The sequence below is a fragment of the Plecotus auritus genome (assembly GCF_963455305.1).
Source record: "Plecotus auritus genome assembly, chromosome: 9".
NCBI classification, from domain to species: Eukaryota; Metazoa; Chordata; class Mammalia; order Chiroptera; family Vespertilionidae; genus Plecotus; species Plecotus auritus.
The window spans coordinates 101,609,096-101,634,871 of record NC_137783.1 but is presented as its reverse complement, the minus strand read 5'-3'; the positions used below and the strand labels follow the sequence as shown (position 1 = coordinate 101,634,871).

At 38.8% G+C, this 25,776-nt stretch overlaps 1 protein-coding gene across 26 annotated transcripts in view; it reads right to left on the bottom strand.

The window, feature by feature from the left end:
* DLG2 (discs large MAGUK scaffold protein 2) overlaps positions 1–25,776 on the bottom strand; it is a 2,053,927-nt gene that overhangs the window by 440,303 nt on the left and 1,587,848 nt on the right. For 19 of the 26 annotated variants that reach the window (XM_080687274.1, XM_080687295.1, XM_080687285.1 and 16 more), the window contains one exon: positions 12,971–13,126. The exons of the other annotated variants lie outside the window; for them this stretch is intronic. In XM_080687274.1, coding sequence (XP_080543400.1) covers positions 12,971–13,126 — 156 coding nt within the window. The remainder of the gene's footprint in view (positions 1–12,970; positions 13,127–25,776) is intronic. 26 annotated transcript variants of the gene reach the window in all.

The following is a 25,776-nucleotide window of genomic DNA, read 5'->3' as shown; positions in this document are numbered from 1 at the left end:
CGTGTGCGCTTTCAGTCCTCCGCCTTCCCTGGCTCCCGAGTCTCCGCCCGAGAGTCCAGACTCCCCCCACAAGAGCGTGGGTCCCCAGGGGCTCGCCTGGAACAGGGGTTCACTGCAGTCAGAACTGGGGCTCGGTGCATTCAGGAGCCTCTGACTCCCTTCCACTAGGGAAAGCCTGAGGCAACCTCCGCAGCCTTTGTGTGCACTGGCACGCGTGCGCTTTCAGTCCTCCGCCTTCCCTGTCTCCCGAGTCTCCGCCCAAGAGTCCAGACTCCCCCCGTAAGAGCGTGGGTCCCCAGGGGCTTGCCCAGAACTGGGGTTCAGTGCAGTCAGAACTGGGGTTCAGTGCGGTCGGGGGCTTCCTTCCCCCTTCCGCTAGAGAAAGTCAGCCAGGCTCTCAGCCGCCCTTCCTCTCTGCACGCACAAAGACCCTTTGCCGTACCTCCAATTCTCTGTGAGCTTTTCTCTTTCCTTCTAGTTGTAGAATTTTCACTCAGCCAGCTTTCCTGTGGTTCTGGATGGTGTCCGTTCTGTCTTTTAGTTGTAGTTTTGAAATTGTTGTGAGAGGCAGCAGTTTAGGTGTTTACCTATGCCGCCATCTTGGTTTCTCTCTAACTCTGGGATTTTTAAAAAGGAGGTTATCTTCAGAGAAAGGTTTGATGCTCCTGAAACTACATATTAAAGCTGCTCAATGAAGAAAAGTCTGTCCATCGTTCTGTTTCTCTGCTGGGAAAGAGTCTGGATTACAGGCTGATTTTATAGGTTGCAATGACCTCAGAGAAAAAAGCTCCGATATGAAAGTCAGGGCAGGAAATCTAGCAGGGACAGGAACAGAGCTTCTATGGAAGATAAGAGGAGAAACAGGAAGGCAGCAGTTCTCACCTGGGGGAAAAGGCCCCAGGTGAGCACACATCTCACACGCTACCTGTCAAAAGGACCTCATGTTGTAGCAGGAGACTTCTAATTGAGGAGTAGTAGTCCAGGGTAGAAATGAAAAGCTTCTCATCTTGCCCTGCCAGACATTACCCAGCTCCTGGGTGTGGCAGTATGGATGATAGTGGAAAATGAGATGTACAATGACAAAAATGAGAAGACTAATCTATAATAATAAAAGGGTAATATGCTAATTAGACCAGATGTCCTTCCAGACATCATTCTGGATGTCCTTCCAGATGAAGCCAGGGCTGGAGGGAAGCCTGGGTCCTGGGTGCCAGAGGGAAGCTGTTGCTGGCAGCAGGGGGAAGGAAGGCCTACCTTTGCACGAATTTCGTGCATTGGGCCTCTACTTTGTTATAAGTGGGTGGGTTTCTAGGGGGAAACAGTAGGAAAAGGTTGTATTGTATGAGATGAAAATGGTTGACCAGGACAATGCATGGGTTACTAAGAGACCCTGCAAAGAAGGAAAGGAAAGTCTCAGAATTACAGCAATTGTACTGGTGTAAATCTGGTCAGAGACCCCCCTTTTTTTTTTTTTTACTTGTAGTTCCTTTCCTCCTGCTCAAGGAACCTACAAGGAACACAGATTCCAATGACAGCAAGAGAGCAAGAACTTGTCATATGAGAGTGGGGAGAGCCGGGAGGAAATTTGGGCTGTCACTTGACCTTCAGATTTCACATAAAAAAGGTCTGCATGCTTAGAAACCAATGAATACAACCTGTAAGTATAATAATATCTAGGAGAAACCAGAATAGATCCAAAATAAATAAGGCTAAAAGCTAAGTGAAATTCACACATATTTGAAAAATGCAATCCATAACACATTTCTAAACTTTTTTTATTTTCATTACCAATAGTGCGTGCGCGCGCGCGCGCGCGCACACACACACACACACACACACAGACTCCCCTGGGCGAGTGGTCCCTAAATTTCTTGAGAATAGGGTTAAATTATGTCTGGATTGCGTATCCCCAGAAGTATTAACCATATAATAGGCATTTAATACATATTTGTGATCTGAGTGACAGTTTTCTCATCTGGAACATATAAAGGTGAGACCAAATTGTTTCTAGAATGTCTTCCATCCCTGAACTTGCATTAGCTTCCAGTTAAACCTGCAAGTTTGACAGAATGACATTCTTTTATGCCAGAGTCATAAGAAAGCAAGCAGAACATGAAAATGGATATGAGGATGAAAATAACAAAGAGAAATACGATTCTCATTTCTTACCTCCATCCCCATTCTCAGTCTGGCCAATCTATTCTGTTAGGTAGGTTGTTCATGAGAACAGTTGGCGAAGGGCATGAGCTAGGGCTGAAATCCAGTCTGAACTCTGTTTGCCATGTCACCCTTGGGTCTTGGCATATTTTGTCCTTCAGTAAGAAGAGACTTTCTTTTCTTAATTTTGGACAAAGTCTCTGGCTGGGTTAGATAGGCCCAGTATGCCCTCCCCCCTTTTAAAGAAAACCACAAGTATCTTCTTTATCCTCTAATGTATTTATTTTCTCTGGAATAGAGGGATTTTAGGTTTTAGCATTCAATTTGGAATACACATCCCTGATGACTTAAAAATAACCCTGTTCTAGGGATCCTTTCAACTTTATATGAGCTTAAGGTCCACAGAACTGAATTAAAGTATTGAAATAGGAGATTGACTTTCTCTGCTCTGAGAGGTAAATTTCTCTGCTCTGAGAGGTAAATTTTGATCCCCTAATCAAAATAAACTTCTACATTTTAAAATACTTGGGTCTCTATATAAAGTAGTCTTGCATAGCCGTTCCTCCCATACTGCCAACCCTGACATTCACCTCCCTATACAACTCACTGGGCTCACCATCAGGCTATGAATAAAAACAGCCTTTTATAATAGTGTTTTCATGAAAATTCATCCCCACCTCAGCCTGAGGTCTCTATTTAGAGGATCATAATATGTCACAAGAATAATGATAGCTAATATTAATGGGGCACTTCACATTTATCAGGCATTGTTTTAGCACTTTATGTATAACCTCACTAAATCCTTATAGCAACTCTATGAGATGAATACTATGATTACTGACTGCTATTACATGGATGAAGATACAGGAGCTCAGACTAGTCGTTATCTGCCCAAGGTTACATAAGTAGGAAGCTGTGGAGTCAGGATTCAAACCCTAACACTGTAATTCTAGAGTCTAGATTCTTAACCATATATTCATTATCTATTTGTCTATGTAGCCATCTATATCTATGTATTATCTATCTATCTATCTATCTATCATCTATCTATCTATTGAAATTTGACTATAGTTAAATAAGGTGTACTTTTTTTTTTCAAGTAGAATTTAATACCTGAGGAGTATTATGTGTGACAAGAATAACATTTAATAAATATTTATTGAGCACATTTAAAAGCATAGATTCTGGTGCCAGTGCATTTAGATTCTTTCAAATCCTATTTGTGTGACCTACCTTTTCAGCCCTGAATTTCTTCACTTATAAAATGAGGATAATAGTAACAACAAACATCTTTTAGCATTGCTGTGTAAGTTAATGAGCTAATTTATGTAAAGTACAGTCTGGCAGGTAATAAGATTATATAAATGATAGTGATTGTTTTCTCATTTCCTCCATCATCATCATCATCATCATCATCATCATCATCATCACCACCACCACCATCACTATTACTGTTAGTATTACATGCCAGGAACCTTTTTTTGGCACAGGGAATACAATGGTAAATAAAATAAAGATCTGCTCTCATAAAATCAATATTCTAAGTATAAGTCCTAATGTTTGTAGATTTAATTAGTATCTATGTTGTGGTGTTACAGTTTAATGTACTGTTTTGACTCTTTCTGAGTTCCTATAATTTGTTGCTATAGTGATTTTGCCCAGCATTTCCTCACAGCTACTTTGCCTTCATAGAGGATTGCTTTTGAAAAATTATGCTTATTCTTCAGTTTCTTATTGTTACCAAATAATATAATGACTACTAAATTAAATATAAAAATTGTTCCCAAAACACAAAAAAGATATACTAAAATTAAGGGAAGATATTCCTAACATCTCAGGTAGATGTACATAATCTGGCTCTTTTTTAAAAAAGCAAATCAATGAAATCTAGATTAGTTCGTCACAGAGTTTTATTTGAGTATCACCAACAGGAATTTTGGAATAAGATGAACCTGGGTTCACTTTTAATTTTCCCTGAGCCTCCCACACTCTACCTACCTTCCAGGGTTATCGTGAAGAGTAAATGAGAGCTGTTGGAACAGATTGAGCTCCTTGTCTGCCTCCCTTCTTTACACTATACAATGTAATTTTAAATGTGCTCTTTAACAAATCTTGAATTCTTTTAAAAATAATTTTTATTGATTTCAGAGAGGAAGAGAAAGAGAGAGATAGAAACATCATTGATGAGAGAGAATCATTGACTGGCTGCCTCCTGTACGCCCCTTCCTCCCTGTCCCCCCTCCCCCCCCCCCCCCACACACACACACACTGGGGATTGAGCCTGCAACTTGGGCCTGTACCCTGACCGGGAATCGAATCATGACTACTTGGTTCATAGATCAACACTCAACCATTGAGCCACACCAGCCAAGTAAAAAATCTTGAATTCTTAATGAAAAAACATTTCCACCTTAATATCAAAAATAAAGTGAAGGGCAACAGTAAGTAGAATGTTTTTTAAAAGGTATCTACATATAGAATACATTAATTTAAAGCCAGGGCTTTTTTCTTTTCAGTGTGAACTCTTGCATATATCACAGTGCAGAGAGAAGCTAGAAAATGGAATGTGGCAAAAGCAACCTGTGTGACTTTGTGGGAGTCAATTAATTTCTCCTTATTTTCATTAATTCAAATTTGGCTTAGTGATCACCTACTTCAAAAAAGCAGGGCAGGCCTTTGAAGAAGAAACTACTGCATAAACTTGGGAAGGGGTTGTGCTTTCTGAGCCAAGGCTTTCCCCTTCTGACTTTAATTAACAATGAAATTAAGAATTCTTTAAGATTATATCAGCCTTTTAAAGGCATAAGAAGGTCAATGATTTGGTAAGCATCTTTTTTCTCTTCTTCATGATGCTACTTCCCAGGTGAAATATTGTGAACTGGACTCAAATTCTCTTTCAGTCCACAGATTCCCAGTAGAGTAGATATGAAAATTGGGGGACTGAGTGAGGAGTTGTGATGTGTGTGTGAAGGAGGGATTAAGGCTACATGAGAGCATGAGAGGGGTGTGAAAATGCCCAGGTTAGAATCCTGGCCCCTCTTCCTGCTAGATCAAAGCCCACACTTTGCAAAGGTGTTGGGGTTATTAGAAAATGAGGTGAGTATGTAAAATGCCTGGCTACTTATCAGTGCTCCATAGAGTAGCTGTTCTTTTGTCTACATTCCTAAAAAGTTACATGTAGGATAGAAATACTGCTACATGAGAAGATAAGAAAGAACATTGTCTCAGAGAATTGTGAAGTCACATAGGGCTTTAGAAACAGGCCACCTTTTAACATGGAGCCTATAAATGTATTAATAAAAAGGGAAATGGATAATTTTGCCTATGTGACAAGAAGGATTGCTGCTACGAATGATAGAAGAAATTAGCATCAACAGCCTTCTTATTTTCTCAGGGGATTTACCTGTGCCGATAAATATTTTTCTCCTGATTTGTGATAATTAAAAATAAATATATATGAGCTCAAGGCTTTAAAATAAAAATAAGCCTATGGAAAAAATAATAACTAACGTGGATAGTGAATAGATGAAAATTCACTTGCTCCACAATATTTGATCCTCACAACAATCCGATGAGGAAAATAGCACAGATATGATTATTTTCTCCCTTTTCTCATGAGTGAACTGAGGCTCTGAAGGAGATGAAGTGTTAAAACTCTTAGCATTAAAACTCATCAGCAGCTCCTCACTAGTTACAGGATCAAGTCCCACATCCTCAGCTTGGTAAGTAAGGCCTTCTATGATCTTAGGGCCTGTGGTGGTTTGCAGGCCGGCCACGCCCCCTGGCGACCCAAGTGGAGCAGCCTGTGACTCCAACTTTATCAGCCACTCAACAATCTTTAGCCACACAGAATTCCTGGGAGCCCTGTGCTCTGCACACCCTGAGGCTTGGCTCTGGTGCTATTCCTTCTACTTGCAACCCATTTCCTCCCTCATGCGACTGATGAGCTCAGTGTCTTTCTGAAAACTTTATGTGATTCCTCCTCCGTTTACCTTTAGAGACTCACAGGTACTTCTGTTACAGCATTATTGTCTCTAGAAACTATATTTGATTTTTTTTTGGTAGTGGTGGTACATACTGTTTATTTACTCAGTTATTAGTAAACAGACATATCAAGTCCCCACTGTTTGCCAGGCTTATCCCTAGGAGCTGGGATAAAGAGGTGGACATGATGTTTTCCCTGCATTCATGCAGTTCCCGTTTGAAGGAGGCTGACCTCTCTGGCCACCTCTGCATACACTAGTGGAATATTGCCCAGTTCTGTTCACTTACTTCCCACTACCTGAGGGAGTGAGAGCAGTGCCATATCTGTCCTTAGGAACTATGAAAAATCTCTGCACAAAGGCCAGAATGGTAGATGAGAGTTAGATAAACTAAATCTGCTAATTCCAAACCATGTAACCTTTTCCATAATGTATTTTGGATATACAGACTTTGAAACAGTTAAAAAATTACAGGTCTGGATACATTTTCTATTATTTTGCAACAATTTTTTTGCCAAAGATAGGCCACCATAACATGTGGTTGAGGTCTTGTGAGATAAAGATCTTACTCCATGTCCCCAAACTGGGATTGGCTTGAAGAAAGTGAATTCTACCTGCATTCTGAGCTTTGTAGGTATACTATGAGAAGGTAAGGGTAAATTTCCCATTGGAAAATAATGCTTTTTATAAATGACTAGGAACAGATGAAACAAGGTGTGAGTGGGGAACATGCCTGAGTGCATGCTCACACCTCTGCAGAAGGGACAGCCTAAGATCATGCTTCCATCACAACCTCTGACACTAGCCTCACTTTAGTTCCCTAGAGATTAGGTGCACTGGAGAAACTGAGAGCCTTTGGCAGATATACATCAATCACAACACATCGATGAATTCTTCATTTACACATCTTTGAACTGTTTAAAGGGAAGGACCATGCCTTATTTATCTCCAAATCCCTGGCATCCAAGATGATGCCTGGTACCCAGCTAAAGTGTCGTAAATATACACTATCCTATATAATAAAAGCCTAATATGTTAATTGTCTGGTTGTCCAGTCGACCATTCAACGAATCAAAGCATAATATGCTAATGATATGCTAAGGCTGCTCAACCGCTCGCTATGATGTGCACTGACTACCAGGGGACAGATAGTCAACCAGTTGGCCAGTCAGTATGATGTGCACTGACCCCAGGGTGCAGACACTCAGACCAGTAGGTTAGCTTGCTGCTGGGGTCCAGCTGATCGGGACTGGGCAAGATGGGGCCGGACATGCCCTGGAGCCCTCCCACGGTCCCTCCCCAGCCAGCCAACCTTTCACGGGGCCTAGGCGAGATGGCCCCGATTGGTCCTGATTTCGAACCAGGCAGAAGGACCCCACCCGTGCACGAATTTGTGCACCGGGCCTCTAGTGATCATATAATGCCTCAGAATCCATTTCCAACCTATCTGCCAACATATTTTTAAAAATTATTTATTTATTTGCTTATTTATTTATATTGATTTCAGAGAGGAAGGAAGAGGGAAAGAGAGATAGAAACATCAATGATGAGAGAGAATCATTGATCGGCTGCCTCCTGCATGTCCCCTACTGGGGATCGAGCCCACAACCCTGGCATGTGCCCTTAACTGGAATCAAACCTGGGACCCTTCAGTCCACAGGCCAACACTCTAGCCACTGAGCCAAACTGGCTAGGGCAGCCAACATATTTTAATTAGCCTTTACCAGGTTTACCTTGCCTCTGATTATCAACTACAAAATAACAATAATTAGGACCAGCCCTGTAAAAGGATGAATGAAAATATGCCATACATGTTGAGAAAACAGACCAGAATATTATTCTTCTTGCCCTAGGAATATCAAAAGCTAAGTAATTTACCATTCTCCCAAAATATAAAACCAATTAGTACATCAAAAACTACCTTACAAAAACCAAAAAAGACACACCAGATAAGCAGGAGCCCCACAGCAATCCCATTTGTTTTCCACAGAGCTCCAAATGTTAGTTTGATTCTAGGCTCTGCCCATTTCTTATTTTTGCAAGGTCTGAAAAGTCAATTATTCTAAACATAATCTGCAGCCTTAAAAGCTGGTACTTTGCCAAGTAATTTCAAGAGCTTCCCGAAGGAAAACTAATAATTTCACTGTTTTCTTTTGGTTGATGTTACAGAAGTAAATTGTATGTACAATTAATTCATCCCTGATGTTTGCTATCAACTCAAAGAGCTTAGAATTGAGGGATTCCCATTGAAATGCATAGAGCACAGATGGTTGACTCTCCCAGCTTCTGCTGACTGGCCTGCATTCTTCTGAATGCTGATTAGGGATTAAGTTGGTATGTGAGTGGTTTCACATGCTAACTTCCACAGAGGTAGCTCATATCCTAATCTGAGACAGTAACTGCTGTATCAGTATGCGCGTGCTTCTGAAATAGACTGGGAAATTCTCAAATGCCCTGAAAAATATGTATTACATATTCCATTTTAAAGGTTAGTCATTTTTAATCTTTTTTTTTCAGGTTAGTGTTTTCAGTTCACATCTTTATAAACATTGTCCTAATATAGTATCTTGCACTTTGTCAGAGCTTGATAAATCTTGGTTGAACGAATTGATACATACATTCTTATAATACTCTTTTCAGGGCAGAATATCCCCAAATACTTTTATTTTTACCAAGAGTAGAAGTAAGACATGGATCCATGAAGGAATTGGGTTCCTCATCATTACTGGAGTTGGGTAAGGGCTTATTTATCTAATTCTAAGTTCTCATCCACCTCTGAGATTCTGTAAGTTAGATATCCATTGGAGAGGAAGTGAAAGGCCTCCGAAAGGAATCCCTCAGTCTCCATGAAGGAGTGACAGTTACCTAATGAATCTATAACGTGGCCACTGAACATCAAGGTCAGCTAAGATGAAAGTGCAATACACAGAATGAGCTCGAGTACATTGTTATTTGTTCCCATGCTTGGATTCATTCATTCATGGAGTTGTTTTATGTACCTGCCAAGAACTGAGTCAAGAGCAGCTAGAGCCATGACCTGTCCCTGGAACAGGTATCTGTTGGCTAGTCTGCCTGTTGATTTTATTTCTATGTTTACTAGTCACTCAATAATTCTGAGCTCCTGCTGCGCCAGGCACTATGCTAAGCATTAAGGGTATAGCAGTGTACAAATCTGACACAATTCCACTCATGGAGCTTACATAAATATATGTACATTATCAAACTATGTGAACCTTCTAGAAAAAAAGAGAAATAATACAATAGGGGACCAAATTTTCTCTTTCAGGGATCTTCTCCAAGGAAATGCAATTTAAGCTTAGATCTAAGATGACCAGAAGTTAACCAGGCAAGGTGTAAGAAGAGCTTTCCAGTTTGAGGAAGGAGCATGTGGGAAGCACTCGAGACAGGAAGAGATTGAATGCATTTTGTGAATGTAAGTAACGTGGTCAGTAAAGAGAAGATGTTTAAGAGGCAGGCAGGGGTGAAATCATGCATAGCTTGGATGCTCTGTTAATGACTTTGCATTTATACTAATGCAAAGAGAGCAGTAGTTCTGATCTGTATTTTTACAGATCACTGGCTGCACTGAGAATAAACCAGGAGGACAATAATAGAAGTGGTGAGACCAATGAGGAGGTACTGTAGATGGGAGATGATGGAAGCTTGGATTAAAGTGGAACTGGAAGTAGAGAAGAATACATAGATTTGAGGTACCTTTTGGAGGTAGAATCAATAGGACTAGAAGATAGATTGAATGATGGATGTGATCGAGAACAACATCTTAGGTATAATTCTCAAGTTTTTGGCTTGGGCAATGGGGTAAATGTATGTGCCATTTATTGAGTTGGGGAAGCTTAAAAGGGGAGCAAAATGAGGTGAAATCAAGAATTTTAGTATCAGTGTAGTAGTGGCAATAAAACTAAAATGTGTGTGTGTGTGAGAGAGAGAGGCTTTTTTTTTTTTTTTTAGAAATGAAGAATAAAATATGAAAAGGGGAAAGGAAAAGGGAGAAAAAGAAGATGACAATTTAAATAAATATAAAATAAAGTTCCCAAAGGAAAGATAGAGGGTAGAGGTAGGAGACTGATGCATATCAGGATTGCAGAGGATATACAATTTGAAAAAAGGCATACTCGACATTATACTGTAATTTTTTTTAATTGGGGGGGGGGGAACCTATGTTCTTGACAATATAGATTACAGAAAGTAAACTAAAAAGAATCATATCTGGTGGGTCTACACAAAAGGTAGACTGTATCATCTGCTTATTGGCTTTGGTGAGTTTTTATGGAGGGATGCATCAAAATCTCCAATGGAATGCAAGGAATGTAATTTTTATGTTAATTGGAAAAGAGTGCAGGAGGTTAAAAAAAAAAAAAAGATTCATTGACAGTGAGCCAGAAGAAGGGAAATGAGAAAACATGGTAAAAATAAAGGAGAGAAGAAGAGAAATGGGCGGAGAATTTTTCCAGCAAGCAAGGACATCTCTGCCCTCATGCCTGTGCCAATGAGGTGCTAATGGTCCCCTGGGTTTGAATCCCAGCTGGGCCACTTGTCAGTGGGTGATCTTGGGCATGTCAGGCGACTTTTCCAGCCTCGGTTTTCTTATCTTTAAAAACCGATAATGATAGCACCTATCTCATATGGTGATTGTCAAGGTTAAAAGGAATAACTCATAAGAAGTGCTTAAAATGCCTGGCACAGAGGAAGAGCTCAAAAAGTGTCAGCTGCTTTTCTGTAGCTGACTATCTACACTAATAAAAGAGAAAGATGCAAATTGACCGTACCTTCGTGATGCCCACCAGCCAATCAGGAGTGAGCATGCAAATTACCCAAGAAAGATGGTGGGCTAATTTGCATACACAGGCGCTGGGGGCCAGGGCATTTGTGTCATTGCCATGGCGATGACACAGGCGTTTCACACTGCCCCAGCCGCTCTGGGCCTCTGGGCAGCGTGGCATCTCTGGCCAGAGCGAAGGCGGTGCCAGCAGCCAGGGGAAGGAAGGCAGAAAGGCATCTCTGGCCAGAGCGAAGGCGGTGCCAGCAGCCAGGGGAAGGAAGGCCCATTCTTGCATAAATCTTCATGCATCGGGCCTCTAGTAAATACATAATTACTAGAAAGTGGTTGTAGGTGTGTGTACCTTTTCACTTCCCTAGAGCTATGGTGACTTTGCTCTCTTAGGTTCAAAACTGTATAGTTCACTGTATCAAAAAATAGTTTTTATGATTTGTTAAAAACATAGGAGGATATAATTAATATTTATAAGGCATTCTAAAATATTATTAGGGTTTAATTTTTGCAAATTAGTGAAAATGCCTCATCTAATTACATAGCCAAAAATATGTTTTCTCATTTATTTCTAAAAATGTTAGCTATAATTTAAAATTTGCTATTTAACTCCCTAGGGAGGGCAGTAATTAACTTTTAACTTATTCTTTGAAAATACCAAAAATTAGAGATAATGTTCTGAAACCCCCTTGAAATATTCATTATCACTTTGAGTCACTGTAAAATTTATATTTTCTCAGCCCTAACAATATTATGAAGACATATGAAAATATTCCATCTGAAAACATAACTATGTAAGCATCCCCTTATATCTAGGAATATCACAAGTGAGATCTCTCAGTTGAAACTGAATTGGGTCTGCTTTACGGAACACTGCACTCTCTTTTCCTTTCCGACTCTCTTTTCTCTCCGACTTTGGTTCTTATGTAAAAATGAAGTTTTATTATTTACCATACATATCTTTTAGAAATTAATGCAAAAATTATATTCAACCTTTAGACTTAGAACAATTTGTTTACAAAATTGTGGAAAGACTCAAAGTATTCTAAGGTCAAATCTGGAATCCACACTTATTAGCAATATCATACTGATGGCAATGCCTTGACTGCTTTAAACTTTGTTATTATTATTTTTATATAAAATAGGAATAACTAAATAAGAGAACATATGTAATTTCCTAGCTTGATAACATACTGTAAGAATATATTATTGCCCTGGGTGGTTTGGCTCAGTGGCTAGAGTATTGGTTTGCAGACTTAAGGGTCTCAGGTTTGATTCTGGTCAGGAGCATGTACCTCAGTTACAGGCTCGATTCCCGACTCTGGTCGGGGCACCTGCAGAAGGCAAGCAATTGATGTGTCTCTCTCACATTGATGTTTCCCTCTCTGTGTCTCTTCCCCTCCCTTCTACTCTCTTTAAAAATCAATGGAAATATATCCTTGTCTGAGGATTAACAGAAAAAAAAAGAATGGTGAGAATTAACAGAAAAATTAAAAGAATATATTTTTTGTGGTTAGATAGAACTGTTAATTATGTAGTTTTGGACAAGTTGTTTAATACCTCAAGGAGCAGTTAAGTGATGGCACTAATTTAATACTTTAGTTAAAATATTAAATTGTGATAATAGCATCTACTTCTTAGGCTATGTTATGCCTGGAGCACAGTAAGTGTTTACTAAATCTTATCTAAAAATATACTCAATAAATGTTCCATTTTATCCTCGGATTGAGGGAAATAGTGCTACTTAAATTTCAAAATTAATTCTTCTAGAAAAATATAATTAATGCCTCATTAAAAATGCATGGGAACCAAGAACATTGGAGCATCATGTGATCATGTCTGAATGCTCTGTGAACACACCAGGAAAAACAACAAGGCAATGTTCTTAATTTCTCCCATTGTGCCAAGGGAGCTGCACATCTCTCCACCTCGAGGAAGATGTCCAGTGCAAGAGAAGTGAGCAGAGGCGAGCTCTGCCCATTCTTTCCTGGTGGAAGCACATGCAATTCGAGAAGATGAAGTGAGGAAGCGCATGCAGTACCTGGTCATCTCAGAGTCAGGGAGCAGGCCTAGGTGGTAGTGGGGGTAGGGAGCTGATAGAAGGAAGCTTTTGTCACACTCAACAGGGGAATAGTGCCTGGGAGAAGGAGGCTTATCACACAATTTGTTCACAGTGCTGTAAACAGGTTCCGGAGGCCTGGTGACACAAGAGGAAGAGAAAGAGTTGCATGGTTAGCACACACACTGAACAACTGTGCACCTGGTAGCATTTCACCATACGCAGAAGTAAAAACCCAGAACAATGTTATGGGCTCCATTAGGACTGAGTTAAGAGTCTTTTTAGAAAACAGGATGTCTGGTTAGAAAATGGAACTTCGGCTCACATTTAGCATGACTAACTTTTACATGCCAGATACCTCAGTAGTGTCAATATCAACCTGCAAATGCCATGCCTTTTTGGATAATCCAGTCTGAAATGCCACACCTTGGGATTCTCTGACATGGCTCCTATTTATTTATTTATATATTTATTTAATATCTTTATTGTTGAAAGTATCACATGTACATGGCTCCTTTGTAAACTTTAGTCTCGTCTTAAATGTGTACTTCATAGAGATGTTCGCTCCTTGATCATTGTGGCCAAGACATCCTGTTATTTTTTGCGGCACATATTTCACTTCATAATATTTTTTTCTCAGCATGGAATAATCTTTCTTGTTGGTTTGTTTTGTTTAATTTATTATTGCCACTGTCACTACACCATGGATTTTATGAGGACAGAGACTTCATTTGTTTTGTTAGCCACTAAAATAGAGTCTGGGACACAGCACACCTTGCATAAATATTTATTGAATGCCTACATAAATAAATATATGCATACAACTTTTCACATACCTTGCACATATTTTGGGGGTGGTTGTTGGCCCTACCTAGGAATCTAATAGCTTTTATGATCTGGGTGTTTCCTCTAAATATTTATTTATAGATTATTCCCCCCCCCCAACAATAGATTTCAGAGAGTTTTCTATACATAGGATACTCATTTTAGTGAAATGTCTATTAAATGAATTAATTTAGGGATAATGAAACATTATCTGAAATAGCAACATTTTAATAGTTATTACTTATAATCATACATAGTATAATCAGACAACTTTTACCTATAATATATGGTCAGAGATCCATGTACTATAAAGAAAAAAATCCCATAGCTCTATCCCACACTTTTAACATACCTGAAATTGCTACTAATATTATTTAAGGTAAGAATTGAAAGATATAAATTTAAGTGCAAGAGCTATCTAGCAGACTGGGCCACAGATGCAGGAAGGGTAAGCTTGACTGGGAAGGTAAGGAGCAGGTCAGGACACAGGGCCAAGAGCACCCATTGGCCCACAAGACACCAGAGGCAGCAAGTAGTGGCCAAGTGCCTGAGCAAGTACAGGGAATGTATGTGGTAAACTTGGTGAGGGCACAGTCCATGTTTCTGTAGCTCCAGCCCCCAACGTGGCCCCTAATGTATAATAGGTACTCAACCAATGCTTCCTGAACTGACTGAGGAGGGAGATTAGGGAGGAAAAGAGAATAAGCAAACTATTAAAGGTGAACTATACCTCATTTATAATATTACTAGAGGCCCGGTGCACAAAATTCGTGCAATGGGCTCAGCTCTCGCAGCCCCAGCTTCGTCCAGAAGGTCATCCACAAGGACATCTGGAAGGTCATTTGGCTGTCCGGTCTAATTAGCATATTACGCTTTTATTATTATTGATTGCGAGCCAGTCATGGCTGACACACTGTCTAGAGAATTGGATTCTTCCCCAACACAGAACTTTCCACCACACAGAAAGAGATGTCTTGACCTGTTTATACCATAGAGGAGCTGAGGATAAACAGGAGACATTCAGAGGCCTATTTTGTCCTCCAGAATAATCATCTTAGTAGTAAAATGAGGTATTTTACAATATAGTTAGCTTGTTCTAGCCCAGTGTCTAATATGGTTTTTAAGGCTCCTTCAATGAGATAACCAAAATTGTTCTTACTTTAGGGAAGTTGGCATATATTTAGTTAAGATAACTATGCCACTTTCAGGTAAACCTAGCACATTTGTAAATTTCTGTATCAGCTACTGAAATATATCTGTCAAAATAGATTAGATAGTATTTTTTATTTTTATTTTGGGGGAGTCTGTTTTGATTTGTTGATATTTGCATCTTTACGAAGATATGCACACATTTCTCTGGTCTTGGAGACAGAAAGACCTATATGCTGATCAGATAAAGAAAGTCACCTTCAGAGATGACAGTCTTTTCTGCACCTATAATATGCATGTCCACACAAAACGCAGCTTGATAAGGGCTTTGTATTATTGAGCTGCATAAATATCGATCAAATAAAAATGAGGGGGCATGTACAAGCTCTATGGGAATTACTCTGGTTAGGTTATCACAAGAGGACCTGATATCATTCTCCAGTTTGTCCACTCTGAGATACAGCTGCTGTGGTAGAAATGGCTGGATTGCCTTCTAAACATTCACGTACTCTTCTTTTCTTAATAATAGAAACCCAAGTTTCTACTTGTCACTTTCCTTTGTAGATAGATGTGGCCTGTGAAGATATTCAGCCCACTGTGATTTGAGCACAAGGATTTTGTGAGATTCCTGAGGTGACTGCTTAAAGGAACCCCTGCAGTTTTGTTTTCTCCTACTTCCTCCCTCTGCTGACCTGGAATCTATATGTGATGGCTGGGGCTTCAGTGGTCATCTTGGACCATGAAGCAACCTTGAGGATGCAGGCAAACAATATCACTAGTGGAGCATAATGTCAGAACGTGTGCTCCACAAAGGTTTGTAATCTAATACAAAGAAATAACTATAGCCCTAGCTGGCTTGGCTCAGTAGATAGAGTGTGTCAGCCTGAGGACTGAAGGGTCCTGGGTTAGATTCCTATCAGGGGCACATGCCTGGGTTTCAGGCTCAATCTCCAGTAGGGGGCGTGCAGGAGGCAACTGATGGATGATTCTCATTATTGATGTTTCTATCTCTCTCTCCCTCTCTCTTCCTCTCTGATATCAATAAAAATATATTTTTTAAAAGAAATAACTATATATAGGGCCTTTGATAAGGTGACAATACATTTAATTATGCCAGAGGTTCATCTAACACCTTCTGAATACACAGAAAAAATATAAAGAATACTTTTTTCTGACTATAAATTTTAAGTCTATGACTGTTTAAAGAACTCACTGTATCTTTATTTAAAAACATTAGATATATAAAATGGTAGCTGATCTAAACTGCCAGCACAGGCCTAAGAATAAAGGAACTGATGATTTCTTTTAAGCCATAAAACATTTTCAGGATGATGTCATTTCAATAACATTGTACTTTCTGCCTAGGAGGACTGATTCAATTTTCTTAGCCTGATGTTGACTCGACAGACCAAGAGAATTATGTTAGCAATTTTCCCCTAGTCCGTTTACCTCAGTAGCAGTATATTTTGAGACAAATTATCAGAATCAAAGCTGGCTAATACATATCTTAGGGGGGGAAAATCCCCACTTGTATTGTACTCAACTAAATCAAGGGAAAATCAGCTTCCCTGTAAACACTACAATAAATTCAAGACAATAAAAATGAAGGCCTATACATTGCACACTGTTGAACTTTTAAGACTTTTACCTATGTCTTTTGGAACCATTTTATGGGTGTAATATTATTTTATGACTCATGAGTTTAGTAGACTTGTTATTTGGAGGAAGCTTAAATACATTAGATTTTAGAAAGAGGCCCTTATTTCTTTGCCTACAGTCACTTCCAGAATTGTTTTATAGTGGATTGATTTCTTGCCTAAGCATCAATACTCATGATTCATTGCCTTATCAATGCAGAGATATAGCTACTGATATTGCAGGCTCATTTTTATATTTCATTCCTTCCCTTTTTATTTACATTTTTTATACAGTCACTGGCTAAAGAGTAGATATATCAAATCCAGTTTCTTTTTTTTTTTTTTTTGAGAGAACAATTGATATCTCAGAAGATGGGTAGATTAAAAAAACATTAAAATAACTGCTCAACAAATTTGACTAAACCTTTTTGCAATAATGACAATGTTCTCTTGCAACCAAATAACTAAATTGAGAACATCAGTGACAATAATCAAAACAGCATGATAGTGGCAGAAAAACCAACAAACAGACCAATGGAACAGAAATGATAGCCCGGAAATAAACCCATATATATGTGAGCAAATACTTTTTGATGAAGGAGCCAAAAACATACAATGGAAAAAAAAATAAAAGAAAGCTTCTTTAATAAGTGGTGCTGGGAAAATTGGAAAGCCACATATAAAAGAAGGAAACTAGACTGTTAGCACACACAAAAATTAACTCAAAATGGATCCAAGTCCTAAATATAAGACCTGAAACAATAAAATACATAAAAGGAAACATTGGTACTAAACTTATGGACCTTGGCCTTAGAGAGAATTTTATGAATTTGACCTCAAAAGCAAGGGATGTAAAAGCAAAAATAAATGAAAGGGACTATATCAAACTAAAAAGCTTCTGCACAGCAAAGAAACCATCCACAAAGAAAAGGAAACCAACCTAATGGAATAAGATATTTGCAAACAACACCTCCAATAAGGTGTTAATATTCAAAATATATAAAGAACTTGTACAATTTGACAACAAAAAACAAACAATGCAATTAAAAAAATTGGCTGAGGACCTAAACATACATTTCTCCCAAGAAGACATACAAATGACCAACAGATATTTAAAAAGATGCCCAACTTCACTAGCTATTAGGGAAATGCAAATCAAAGCCACAGTGAGATACCACCTCACACCTGTTAGAATGGCTGTTATCAACAAGACAATAACAAGTGTTGGAGAGGTTGTGGTGAAAACTCTCATATACTGCTGGTGAAAATATAAATTGGTGCCGCCACTACAGAAAACAGTTGGAGGTTCTTCAAAAATGAAGCATAGAATAACCATATAAACCAGTAATCCCTCTACCTGAAAAATTGGAAAACATTTATTTATAAAGATATCTGTATCCCCTATGTACATTGCAGCATTATTTACAATGGCCAAGACATAGAAATAACCTTCAATAGATGATTGGATAAAGTAGACATGGTGCATATATATAGTGGACTACTACCCAGCCATAAGAACAGAAGAAATACTGACATTTGTGACAACATGAATGGGTCTTGATAATATCATGATAAGCAAACTAAGTCAAGAACCATATGATTTCACTCCTATGTGGGACATAAAACTGAAAGCAACACACTAACAAAAAAGACAAAGATACTGAAAACAAAACAAACAAACAAAAACCCTCATAGACACAGACAACAGTATGATGGTTACCAGAGGGAAAGAGGGATGAAGGGAAGCAGAAAAGGGTGAAATGGAACAAATATATGGTGACAAAAGGAGATTTGACTTTGGGTGGCGAACACACAATGCAATATATAGAAATGTACACTTGGAACCTATAGAATTTTATTAACCAAAGTCACCTCAATAAATTTGATAAAATAAAAAATGTGAGAATCTCCTTTCAAGTGGCATAAAATGGGGTTCAGATTTGAAGATGTCTGTCTGCTAACTTCATTACAGTCCTAGAATTCTAGGCCACAGTACAATATCCAGAAGTACTACAGCAAGCTATAGTCTGATACTTGAGGAATGTTTCTTTGAATGAATAAAAATTTTATTTATTTCAATATACTTTTTATTGATTTCAGAGAGGAAGAGAGAGAGAGAGAGAGAGAGAGAGAGAGAGAGAGAGAGAGAGAGAGAGAGAACATCAATGATAATCATCCACCGGCTGTCTCCTGCATGCCCCCTCCTGGGGATTGAGCCCCCCAACCCAGGCATATAACCTTGATTGAAATAGAACCCAGGACCCTTCAGTCTGCAAGCTGACACTTTAACCACTGAGCCAAACCAGCCAGAGTAAAAAATTATTTTTAATTTTAATTTTTTTTTTACCGTTCTCCATGGAAAAAAATGAAAAAGGAAGCCCTTAGTTATTTTGAATCTCTTAAGTAGGTTTACATTTTTAGGCCATCATTAGTTTTCACAGATTATACAGAACAGAGATCCCAGTGTTTACAATTAGAACTGACAGTTTGCTGTGCATGGTTCATTCAAGCTCAGGAAATGGGCATTCAAGCTCAGGAAATGGGCTTCCTCTATGTGCAAGTCTGGCTATTACGATGCTTGCCCCCAGTTCCTGTGAGAGTCACCCCATGGTCATGGGGCTCCTCAAAGACTTCTCAGCCCTGAGTTCCAGAAGGCCTAAAGCCAGCACTCAGCATTCTTAGTATTTCCCTGCAGTTTTATTATCTGACCTCTCTAAGAGACAGAAAAGCAATGCCAGTTTATGAGCTGTCACTGGGATTTGGGTGGCAGAAACAGATGCCTCCATCACTTCCCATTTATTCAGTAAAGAAGTGAAATGATTTCCGGCAGTGTAAATCAGCCAGTCAAACCTGAAAAGGCCTGTTTATCCTATTATAAACCTCCAGAGTCACCTAGGTCAGAAGGTAATGAATATGGAAATCCAATCTGAGGAATCTTACTGTCTCTCTTCATTCTGTGGATGCCTCCAGAAGAGAGGAAAAATAGAGATTCTAGTAGAATCTCTAAGTGAATTTATAAACAATCATTTACCTTGTTGTCCACTTATCAGGGGCCAGAGATAAATGGCTTTGTAGTCTCCAATGCTGAGCCATCTGCATATATTTGCATATCTATGGGTTTATAATTACAGGTTCTTGTCGCATAGAATTAGCACTGCCTGGCACTTGGTGATCTCTCTTCTCTGAACCGCACTGGCACTTGCTATTCTGTTTCCTTGGCATTTTCAATTGCTAGTCCATAATGCTGGTGTATTAGAGGGAGGTGCTTCATCTAATCCTTTTCTATAAAAAATTACCTTGCTTGCAACTGTCCCTTGTCATTTGCCCAACTTGACTCCAACCCAACTCAGTCTTCCCCAAGCCCAGTGGTCGGCAAACTCATTAGTCAACAGAGCCAAATATCAACAGTACAACGATTGAAATTTCTTTTGAGAGCAAAATTTTTTAAACTTAAACTTCTTCTAACGCCACTTCTTCAAAATAGACTCGCCCAGGCCGTGGTATTTTGTGGAAGAGCCACACTCAAGGTGCCAAAGAGCCGCATGTGGCTCATGAGCCGCAGTTTGCCGACCACTGCCCTAGCCAATGTTCTTAGACTAGGATTGGGCCTCTGACTCTGCAAACATGACCTGTATAGATAACAGGGCTCCAAAAAAAATTTTTTTTTTTAAATTAAGTAAAAAAATAAAGCAAGCTAGGCTAATTTGATTCTCCTGTGGAACATGAATGAAGGGGAAGAAAAATGAATTATCAGCTGGTAGAATCAGGGAAAGACAGAGACGTGTAGAGGGAAGCTGTAGCAGTGTTCACGAATTATAGAGCACCAGAGTGAAGCTCTTCCAAATGTTGCTGCTAACTTGTCTAGAGGTTCCTTGAATTTAGAATAAGTCTGTATTTATTATTTAAGGGTATTGTTATGGCTCTTGCTATGGAATTTCTCTGCTGGTTCCCATATGACATTAGCTATACAATGATAATAAACCACCATCTCCCACCCCATTCCTTTATAGTTTAGGTCTGATCTCGTACTTGCAACCAACCGAGTGAAAATAAAACAGGCACTTTGATTGTTTTTACTGTCTCAGATCATTTCAACTAGACCAGTGGTCATCAAACTGCGGCTCGTGAGCCACATGTAGCTCTTTGGCCCCTTGAGTGTGGCTCTTCCACAAAATACCACATGCAGGCACGCACGTACAGTGCGATTGAAACTTTGTGGCCCATGCGCAGAAGTCGGTTTTCGGCTCTCAAAAGAAATTTCAATCGTTGTACTGTTGATATTTGGCTCTGTTGACTAATGAGTTTGCCGACCACTGAACTAGACCATGCCATGCAAAGACAAAAGATGAAACCTTGGACCCCTATGTAATCCCATAATACCTGAGACCCTGTCTATAGAATTCTGATATTTTGTATTAACTCTATTATCTAAAAAATTGCATTAACATATTATTTTAATTACTGAGTTTCTTGATGTCTCCTTAAATTTTGTGTCTGCTGTGCTGACCTCACTTACCTCACCTTAGTCCCAGCCCCATACCAGAGATTATAAATGTTTCACACAATGATGATAATGGCCATGATAGTGATTGTAAACACTCATCTGTGTAGAACCTGCAAATACAAGGTCAAAGGAATATGACTCCCTTCTCTTAGAGGTAACAGTAAGAGTGACTCACACTTTATTGGGTTTTTCTTTAAAGTGACTCACCTTTTGAGTCCCTCCATGAAAGGGACTGCTCTCCAAGCCCTCAGGGCCCTAACCTAATGTACTGTCACGTCTGGTTCACAGGGCTCTTTCCTTTCTAGACTCTTAGCTCATAGAGGATCAGGCCTGAATCTCATTAATCTTTGTTTCCCCATAGCTTTCCTGAATACAAGAATGTATGAATGAAGCGCTACCATAGAAAATAGAGTAGTAACAGAAAAAAAAATGTTCAGTACCTTTTATTCTCTTTTGCTGAGCTAGAACTAAAATAGAGAACCTAAAATTGCAATAGGAAGGATTTGGGTTATATATTTGTATGCCTTCAAACATAAATTTCTCTGTCTTATAGACTGATCCGGATAAATCTGTAAACTGCTCAGATTCTCCAACGTCATCCTTCTGTGGCCTTCCTTGGCTGCCCCAAATGGGGAGGGCACATCAAGCCTCATGTCCCCATATAAGCAGGACATAGAACCAAACTATATTAATGATGCAGCTGGGAGGCCAAGGGCTCGGATCCCTAAGCATCTAGTATATTGCCTGACATAATTCAGAAGAAAAGGGTTTTAATTTTATAAGGGTGCCTCATGCTCCTCTTCATACATAATACACTGGAGGGTTTTTTGGCCATGGATGTGGAGAAGTAAGCATAAGAAGACTGATTTCCAGGCCTGAGAAAATAGGTGTTTAAGGGCAGAATTTTGGGAAGTAACCAGGGGATAAAAGAGAATACAAGACTGGTTGTGAACTTGGTGGCTCAACATCTAACACTGTAATGATAAGGATTAAGCAAGAGGCCGACTTCTCTTACACTGAACTCTAACCAGAAAAGTGTTAGTCATTTGATGAAGGAGCTATTAAAAGTTTAAAAGTAAGGAGCAGGGAAATCTGAGGAGTGGATTCCTCTGATTTGTAAGAAACCCATGCACTCCCTTAATTCTAAGCACCACCAGATTGGGCCCACTAGGGTCGTTGGAGTAGATGCCTACAGTAGGTCCTCGGGTTACGTTGGAGATCTGTTCCTACGGCGCAACATAACCCACCTACATAAGCACCTACGTCACTCACATGGAGCACATACACAGCAGTAATGAAGTGAAACAGTAAAAAAAAAATTAAAAGAAAGATAACAGTTCCTGACCTTTACTTGTGGTGGTAAATAAATAATAAAAAACATAAAGCACATATGTTCATACGTTGAAACTTTTTTTTTATAAATAATGGGAAATGGAGTCATAACCACGAAATGATGTACCTCGAGTCCGATGTAACCCGAGGACTGTCTGTATTTGCACCATACTCATTTAACTTTTCCCAAACTTAGCTTCCACATTTTAGTGCTACCTGCCAGCAAAGTTGTAAACTGTAATATTGTTATAAAACGATGAGGTGACTACAAAGAAACGGAGCTAGGCTTGGATTCTGGCTCTTCCAAATTCTACCCTGTGTGATCTGCTGCTTCTTAACTTCTCTGAGCCTCGGCATCCACATCTGTAAAGTGGGGATAGTAATACTGGCCTCAAGGTGGCTGTGAGAAATGGGGAGAATGCTTATAAAGCACCCAGCTTAGTGCTTGACACTCACTGTGAGCTCACCCAATGGCATTCTTTTTACTCTTAGGCATTCCCACTCACAGGGATGCATAGCCTCTGAGAATGTAGTTCCCCAATCAGACTTTAACTCAGGGGTGGGGAACCTTTTTTCTGCTAAATGCCATTTGGATATTTATAACATCATTCTCAGACCATACAAAATTATCAACTTAAAAATTAACCTGCTATATTTAGTCACATATTTAATTAACTCACCTCTAATGCCTTGGCAATGCCAGACCAAATGGTTTCTAGGGCCTTACATTGGGCTAGACATTTCCCTTCCCTGCTTTAACATATTAACACTCCGATGTAATGCAGATTCTCTACAAGAGGGTTGAACAAAATAAGTAACCAAGTGGTTTTTAGTATCACAAAAGACGCTGCATAATGGTATTTTCTAAAGACTCACTTTTGCTGCCCATGTTGAAAAGGTAATTGATCCTCTAGCATAGCCATGGAGGTTGATGTTCACTTTCTCTGAAGTTCTCAGTTATTATCATTGCCTCTAATAAGGTATTATCCCTAACTCTCAACTCTAATTTGCACCTGCACCTTCACAATGATTTGCTTTCTTGTATGGCTAACAGGTGTGGAGATCAAATTGTTGAGCCATAAGTAATTTGTTATTAATGATAGTCTATGCACCATCATCTATAAATATTTACTCTTTAAATTAGAAATTAGAATTGATTTACCATTTCCTCTATATAAACATCATTCTCAATTATATTTTGCAGTTTGCTTATTGAGGAGAAAAATGAGTGAGAGCTGTACCACATAAAATAATTGGGAAAGTTTTGAATTATTAAGGTGCTTTATTTTCTCAAAGAATGTTTTGGTTTCAACAGAATTGGGCCCTGTCATGCTAGTGACATGGAATAAGAAATTGAAAGTCAAAAGTCAATGACCTTAGCAATGATGATTGTAGCAGGTTTATTTCCAAGGTAGGGATGACTGTACCTTGGTACTGGGTGTGTCCAGCTACAGCAGTATTTTAAGGCATTCTGAAAGATGTTTCAACAAATATTACCCAACATGCATAAGGTCAGAATTATGGACACATCAAGACCTTTGAGACATGGATTAGATTTATTTAAGGAAGGTTCAATATGTCCTATCATAGTGTTTACACTCATATGTTTGTAAACCTAATTGTAAAGTGTTTTTTTTTTAACTGAACTCAGGATATGGTATAAATCTATCAAAAAAGCAGGTTGGTAATTATCTAGTATTTTGATGGAAAATATATTTTTAAGCAAAAATGAAATCACATAAAAGATGAGAGATTTGATTACATAAAAATTTAAAACTACTGAAATAACCTCATAAACAAGCAACAAGCTGGGGAAACATCTGCTCAAATACATTTATCAATCTTTCAAAGATGCTCTTGTAATTCAATATGCAAAACCATAAACTTACAATAGAAAGTAGACAAAGGCTGTTAGCATCCAATAAAAAAAAGAGCAAATACAAATGTCATACAGACACACAATATAAATGTTTAATCTTACTAGGAATACAACTAATGTAAAATAAATAATATATCTCCCTTGCCTGTTAAAAATAACACAATTTTAAAAATTGATAAAGTACAATGTAGTGGTATGGTGAGATGGACACTCAAATTGCTGGTTTATGGAGCGTAAAACCCCCTGTACAACATTTTAAGAAAACAATTTGGCAATATGGTTCAGGAGTTTTAGAAGTAATTCTGCTCTTTGGTTCAGTAATTCTACCACTAGTGTGCAATCCTAAGGAGAAAATGAAAAATGTGGACAAAGGTTTCCATGGAGAGAAAGTCATTGTGGTTTGCTAAAGAGCAAAATAGAACACATCAAAATGAAACAATCAAAATGTCCAACAAATAGACAAAGTATAGAGTGTAAACTATATCCATTAAAGTCAATATTCATAAAAATCTTAATGATAGAGGAAGATACTTTATTTTATAACCTTGAATAAAATGGAGTACAAAATTATATATGGGAACAGTGGGAGGTGTGAAAGCATCTAATTTTCTTACTGTTTGGGAAAGAGACTGAACTGAGGAGATGTAAAAGGAAACACAGTGGAGAATAGGGTTGCCAGTGCAGTCTGGGTGGGTAAAAGAGGGCTTTCTAGGAAGTGGTAACAAAGAACACCTGCAAAGTTAAAGAGACATCTGAAACCATGCCCGTTTAGGAAGTCTGTGAAAAGCTTGAGTAGGAGACATATGTGAAAAAGGTAGGCAGGTTGTGAGTACAACTCTAATATCCAGTGATGGAAACCATGGAGGCTAGTGGCCTTTCCACTGAGTGCAGTTAAAGGAGTTCAATCATTTTGGCTGTCCATTTGTATAGTCATGCATTCATTTCATAAATTTTACCAAAGGCCTACTCTGTACCAGGCCCAGAGAGAGGCATTAGGTATATAGTAGTGAATATGCTAAAATGTTCTCTCTGCTCATTGAGAAAACATTCTGAATGCAAGGAAATGTTATAGCAAGGAACAGACTTTTCAAGCTACTTCAGGTACAGGACATATGTGCCTGGGAACTCAGAAAAAGCTGAACCATCAGTGGTCAGGAAGAGTGAGATCTAAAGAACTGGGTCTTTAGAGTTTTCCCATCAAGGTAATACCTTTTCTTTTTGTGCTACTTCTTTCTACCCATCCCTTTCTTTAACCGCTAATTTGTAAATGACATACATACTCTCTACCTCTTAGTTTATGCTTCCTAATAACATCAACTTGCAAATGTCTCAGAGGGCCCTCTGGCCTCCTTCATATCATGACCTATTAGCTTCACTTATCATTGATAATTTTCTCATTTGGCCTGCTTTTCAATTAAAATTTCCTAAGAGAGAATTTGACATATCTAGCTCACCTTTTTGA